The 7025-nt window shown below is 45.6% G+C and overlaps 1 protein-coding gene across 1 annotated transcript; it reads left to right on the top strand.

Moving 5' to 3' along the window:
* The first annotated feature begins 5368 nt into the window (after window positions 1–5368).
* On the top strand, window positions 5369–6319 carry LOC101585870 (olfactory receptor 12-like). The gene has a single exon (XM_004637432.1). It carries the CDS (start codon window positions 5369–5371, stop codon window positions 6317–6319), a length of 951 nt encoding a protein of 316 aa, XP_004637489.1.
* The last annotated feature ends 706 nt before the right edge of the window (window positions 6320–7025 follow it).

Raw genomic sequence — 7025 nt, forward strand, 5'->3', positions numbered from 1 at the left:
GCATACAGAACTCCAATTAACCATGATGAAATAAATCTACACTAAGGCATATAATAATCAAGATTCCAGAAGTAAACACAAGAATAGAGTATTAAATGTTGTTAGGGAGAAAAAGATCAAATCACTTATAAAGGAAAGCCCATCAGAATTAGACCAGACTTCTCAACACAACCCTAAAATCAAGGAGAACTTGGAGTGAAGTATTTCAAATTCTCAAAGAAAACAAGTTCCAATCCAAATTGATTTACCCTGCAAAACTGTCTTTCAGAATTAATAGAGAAATGAGGTATTTCCATGAGAAAGAACAATTGAAGAAATTCATGACCACCAAACCAGCTCTACAATGTGTATTGAAAAATATTATAGAGTAAGATAACAATGTGCACAAATCCATGATGAACAATAGGAAGAAGCCACCAGGGAGGGCAAGAAATTAAACAGAGGGGAATGACAAAGAACCAACAGATAATACTATGACAAGGATAATTGAATATATGCTTATTATAACCATCAATGTAAATGGTTTTGACTCACCAATCAGAAGAGACTGGTAGAATAGATCAAAAAACAAGATCCATGCATTCCTCAGGTGATGGGCATCTTGGTGGTTTCCAAGATTTGGCTATCACAAATTGTGCTGCTATAAACATAGGTGCACATATATCACTATGATATGACATTTTTCATTCCTCTGGGAAAATTCCCAGTAGGGGGATAGCTGGTTTGAATGGGATTTCCAGTTCAAGTTTTTTAAGGAGCATCTTGTACTATGAATAACCACTATGAGGACAACAATATGCAAAGTATTAATTATTGAAACTGTCCTACTAATCGATTTTGAAACTCTCATTGCTATTTGTTTCACAATAAAATTAATTAAAAAGAACAAAAAAACAAACAAGATCCAGCAATGTGCAGTATACAAGAAATATATTTAATTCAAAAGGAAATTCATAGACTAAAAGTCAAAGGATGGAAAACAATCTTCTATGAAACAGAAATCTGGAAAAAATCAGGGATAGCTAATCTATTTTCAGGCAATGTGAACTTCAAGCCAAGACAGATCAAAAGAGATAAAGAAGGTCATTACATTCTTGTTGAGGGAGAATTCCAAGAAGATATTACAATCATAAATATATATGCACCAAATATGAGAGAAACCAACTATTTAAAAGAAACATTAAAGACGTGAAAAAACACAAGTAAGCACTTACACAATTGTAATGAGGGACCTTAACACCCATCTTCAAAACTGATAGACAAACTAAACAAACAAATGAGTAAGCAAATATCAGAACTGAACAAAACCTGTGAACAAATGGATTTAATACATGTCTACAAAGTGTTTCACCCACAACATCAGAATAAGCATTCTTCTCAGCTGCACATGGGACATCCTTCAAAATAGACTACATACCAGCCCATAGAACATGTTTAAGTAAATGCAAAAGAATTAAAATTATCCCACACATATTATCTGACCAGAGTACAATGAAATTAGAAATCAACAGCAAAAGAAACCACAAAAACTCCATCAATACACAGAAATTAAATACCCTACTTCACAACAAATGAGTCACAGATGAAATTAAAGAAGAAATTAAACAGTTTCTACAATTAAATGATACCTTAAAAAATACACCAGAATTTATGGCATGCAATGAAAGCATTCTTATGAAGCAAATTAATGGCAATGAACTCTCACATCAAAAAAAAGGAGCCCAAATAAGCAATCTCATATTGACCCTCAAACTTCTAGAAAAAGTATAAATCAAGTACAAAGCTCACATGAGGGAAGAAATTATGAACATAAGAGCAGAAATTAATAAAGTTGAGACTAAAAAAACAGTACAAAGAGTTGGTTCTTGGAAAGATTAAATAAAATTGATAAACTCTTAGCTAACCTTAGCAACAAAAGGAAGGAAAAGAATCAAATTCATATAATTTGGAATAAAAGGGTGAAATCACAACAGATCTTGCAGAAATCTAGATCATCAATACCTACTTTGAGAAACTTTATTCTAATAAAATGTAAAATGCAGATGAAATGGACAGATTCCTAGATACATATGAACTACCAAATCAAGAAGATATAAAAATTCTAAATAATACAGTATTAGTAAAGGAAATTGAACGTGTAATTTAAAAAACAACCAAGAAAATCCCAGCCCCTGATGGATGCACAGCTGAGTTCTATGAGGAATTTAGAGAGAATCTAATGTCATTGCTCCTCAAACTCTTCAGTGAAATACAAGGGTAAGCAATATTCCCACTCATTCCTGGAAGCAAGTACTACCCTGATACAAAAAAACAGAGAAGGATCCAATCAAAAAAGAGAACCACAGACCAATCTTTATAATGATCATAGATGCAAAAGTCCTCAATAAAATACTAGCAAAAAGCATGCAGCAAGTCATCAAGAAGATTAAACACCAAGAGCAAGTGGGATTCATCCCAGAGATTTAAGGAAGGGGTTCAGCATATGCAAATCAGTAAATGTAATACAGTGTATCAACAGACCTCCAAACAAAAATGACATGAATGTGTCACAGAATTTCCAGGGAGACACCAGAAGTTCTCAGACATGCACACGCTGATGGGCCTTCAGCTCATCCTCAGAGAGGGAGATGTTGCTGGGGTATGAGAAAAGCATTATCTTTTCATTTGAATCACTATTTGCTTGAAATTTCAAATACATATTTGCTTTTATTTTTACAGAGAGTGACAAGGACTATTGGACATTCTTGAACCAAAAGTGAGAAAATTCCATGAGTGAGTTAGAGTGACCCTATCCAACTCCGTAACTAGGTTGAGGAGCGATGATTAGCTGGGGTCAGGTCTGTGCTGGCAGAGAACCGATTCTGGGAAAAGTGTGCTCAGTTGTTGCCCACACCACCTTCCTCACAGCCACATATCTAGAACAGAGTACAAGGGAGGACAGCTGGTGGCTAGGCTGTCTCACTTGCATCCCGCCCCAGGGTGACCAGTCTAACTAGGGACACTGGATACAAGGCCTCTCCAAGCTGTATGTGCTGTATGTGCATGGCTGCCCCTGAGAACCTCAGGCCTCCTGCCCTGCCATGGGAGGGCAACATGATGACATGAGGATTGGCCATGGCACTGCAGCTCCTAGAGCCCAAGTAATTGGAGCCCCAGAGCAGTGCAGAGGTCCAGAGCCTCCCTAATTGGTCACTGGAGGCCCCAAGTCCCAGTGCTACATGGTGCAGAGAGCCCTCCCAGCAATGCGACCTCAAGGTAGGTGCCTTGATACACTGACAGCCTGAAGAAACAGGACAAGAGGCAGAGCCCACCCTTCCTCTTCTGCAAAGAAGCAGGACCCAAGACAGGGAGGTCCAGGCTCAGTAGCTCACGGGTACCCACTTCTGCCCCCACCCCTTCCTGCTCCAGAAGCTAGGTCTGAGCTATCCATTTCAGTATCCATAGCACAAGCAAGTCTGGAACAGGGCGCCCTGTGAACCCTGGTGGGCTGTGTGGTCTTAGGGAGTCCTGACTTTCACCTAGAGAAGGTAAGGTGAATGCATCCCAGGTCAGATGCACCAGGAGCAGGCCCTGGGTGTAGGAGACAGCGGTGCTGTGTGCACAGTGAGCATGGAGGGCTGCTCCCAGCAAGCGGAGAGGTGGGCCCTTTCCTCTGGGGTGGGCCTGGCCTCAGTTCCTGCTCAGCAGCAGCAGTGCCAGGGAGCTGCTCCCTGACAGGAATCCCTAGCACAAATAGACACTTGGTGCACCCTGCCATCTAGGCTTCTAGTTCTGCCTGTGAGTAGGCAGCAGCTCCAAATTCTAACCAGCTTGCAGACCAGGGTGCTGCTGCTGGCTTGGGGCCATGTGGTTCACCTGAAGAGTAGGGCCCAAATGAGGACAGGGGCCAATTTCAGTGAGGCCACCCACTCTGGGGTAGCAGCACCTCCACCTCAGCCCATGAATAGTTGCTTGCCTGCTGGTACTGTGAATGTTACTGCATCTGCTCCAGCTTGAGATGTCCCTGCCTATCACTCCCCCAGTGTCAGTCAGTAAACTGGGGTGGGGATACTATTTCACATGTCTTCAGTTCATCATAAAGGAGGCTTATACAGTTTGTACCAAGACCTCCAGTGTGTGTGTGTGTGTGTGTGTGTGTGTGTGTGCATGTGTGTGTGTATGCATGTGTGTGTGTGTGTGTGTGTGTGTGAAAGAGAGACAGAAAGACAGACAGAGGCAGAGACAGAGACAGAGACAAGTTGTCAAAGCAACACCCACAGAAACATTTCATTGAGTCACTGGGCTCACAGTGGGAAAGTCAGCTGCTCAGTGTATTGCAGAGGACACAGAGGCCCCGTGGGCGCCAAGTCCCCAGCGTGAGGCTGGGCCCTACCCAGGTGGGGCCGGGCCCTGGACGGGAGGGGACATGCAGCTGATCCTCCTCCTCCCAGCCAGGGTCAGCACAGCAACATCACGCCTGCTGCTGACCAGCAGAGCACACATGGAACCCATGCAATGACCACCACTCTGGCTGTGCCATGACAAGAACAAGAAAAGGACCAAGAATATCCCAGACTTGATTCCAAATTTAAAGAGAATTCCTGCTCAAATCCCCAAACCACTTGGCAACCTGGGGTCAGAGATGCAGTGAGGTCAGCCAGGGTGAGTGCATTGCCATGGTGTGTCAGTGCACTGTCTGCTGTCTTCCACCAGGACACTCAGGGGTGCTCTCTCCAGCAGAGGTCCAGCATCTGGATGCTGGCAGGAAGCCCCGATATCCTCAAGCAGGCTGGCCTCAGGCAGCTGCACATCACACTGCCAGGTGGCAGAGTCAGACTTCCCACCAAGTGGCTGAGGGTCCCCAGAGGAGGCAGATAGAGGCCCTGCCTGAGCCCAGAACTGCTCACTGCTTTGTGTCCAGCCAGCAGGTGGGCAGCACCCAGCACAGCCTGGTGGCAGATATCCTCCCATTGTGTCCTAAACCAGGCAGCAAGGAGTGGAGGCCAGGACAGTGCAGCATGGAACAGTGCACAGTGGCGCTGAGAAGCCTCCCTCAGGGAGCAGGGCGGCTGCTAAGGGGCAAACACGGGGATGCCCCACTGCTTTCCTGCATGGAGGGTCCTCAGCTCTGAACACTTATTTCATCCCCAGAGCATGTTCAGTTCATATGCTAGCAGGGATCAGTACACCAGGAATTAAATGAGCCACGGACAGTGCGCCCACTCAAGCAGTGGAGAGCTCGGTGGAAGGAGAACCAGGCAGCAGGCAGCCCTCAGTCAGCATGCGTGAATGAACCCACACACTCTCTCAGGCATAGCCGCGTGACTGTGACCAGCCCTCTCTCACAGCCTCTACTGTCCTTTCTGCCCCGCTGTATCAGCTCAGGGCCATGACAACTCACAGATATGAGAACATCTCCATGGTGCCCTTGCGGGAGTTTGTGCTGGAAGGATTTCAGGGAGGTGTGGAGACCCAGGCTCTGCTCTTTGCTGTCTTCCTGATCCTATACACTGTGACCATCCTGGGCAACCTCACCATGATCACAGTCATCACCCTGGATGCCCGGCTGCACTCCCCCATGTACTTCTTCCTCAAGAACCTGTCCTTCCTGGACGTCTGCTACTCATCTGTTTTTGCCCCCAAAGCCCTGGCTAACTTCTTCTCTTCCTCTAAAGTCATCAGCTTTGGAGCCTGTGCAACCCAATTGTTTTTCTTCTCCCTTCTAGGCACCACGGAGGCCTTACTTCTAGCTGTGATGGCCTATGACCGCTTCATGGCCATCTGTAACCCCCTGCGTTACCCTGTGACCATGTGCCACACACTCTGCACTCTCCTGGTGCTGGACTCCTACTGTGGAGGCTGCCTAAACTCCATCATGGAGACCAGCCTCACCTTTAAACTTCCTTTCTGCAGCTCCAACCGCATCGACCACTTCTTCTGCGATGTGCTCCCCTTGCTCAGGCTTGCCTGTGCAGACACAGCTCTGAATGAGCTGGTCATGTTCAGCATCTGTGGCTTCATCCTTCTGGGTGCAATGCTTGGGATCCTGACTTCCTATGGCTACATCACAGTGACCATCCTCAGGATGCCCTCTGGCTCTGGGAGACACAAGGTCTTCGCCACCTGTGGCTCCCACTTGATGGCAGTGTGCTTGTTTTATGGAACAGGTTTTGTTGTGTATGGACAGCCAGGAGCCATGAAGTCCAGGGAGCAGGGCAAGGTGGTCTCCATCTTCTACACCCAAGTCATCCCGATGCTCAACCCCCTCATCTACAGTCTGCGGAACAAAGACGTGAAGGATGCCCTGCGGAGGCTGGGACAGAAATGGGTGGCCCTGTGAGGGTGAGTGACCATTGAGCAACAGTGTCCTGGGGGGTGGGAAAAAGCATACTGCTTAACACAAAGGTGATTTATGTGTGTGTTGAGTCAATTTTGCTCCTGTTCCTTTTATTCTTTCATCTTCCCTTCTATCCAACCTTCTATCCTTGAAAGTATGTCATAGCAAATGCAGGGACTGGGGCTCAATCCCCAGTACCACATGCCACACCGTCCCCACCCCCGGGCACACTGAACCAGTAATCGAGTCTGGGGGTGGTAGGGCACACCTGTGATTCCAGCACTGGAGAGGCTGAAAGCAGGAGGATCACTATGAGCCCGAGCTGCATTGTGAGACCCTATGCAAAATACAATTTTTTAAAAGTGTATCATAAACTATGTTTTACAGGCTGAAGAGATAGCTCAGCAGCATAAACTCCTGCCTAGCAAGTGCAAGGTCCTGAGTTTGATCCCTGGAACCAAAAAAAGCCTAGGTTGTACTAAGTATGAACAGAGCATGTTCTTTGCTACCAGAAAAATAATGGTCCAGAGAGAAAGCAAACCCAAATCCTGCATAGTTGGTAATACTGTGGCACAGGGTTAGGCAGAGTTTGAAGCCAGGTGTCATGGTTTAGGGTTTTTCCAAGAGGAACAATATAATACAGGACACATTTTTATAAAATTATTTTATAATGAATCACCCAAAGAATCATATGGAATTGTAGGAAATC

This window comes from Octodon degus, unplaced genomic scaffold (assembly GCF_000260255.1).
Source record: "Octodon degus isolate 3935 unplaced genomic scaffold, OctDeg1.0 scaffold00089, whole genome shotgun sequence".
In the NCBI taxonomy this organism is placed as follows: Eukaryota; Metazoa; Chordata; class Mammalia; order Rodentia; family Octodontidae; genus Octodon; species Octodon degus.

Bases quoted from the DNA above. Each gene is read 5' to 3' on its own strand.
- LOC101585870 (XM_004637432.1), top strand. From the start codon at position 5,369: ATGACAACTCACAGATATGAGAACATCTCCATGGTGCCCTTGCGGGAG.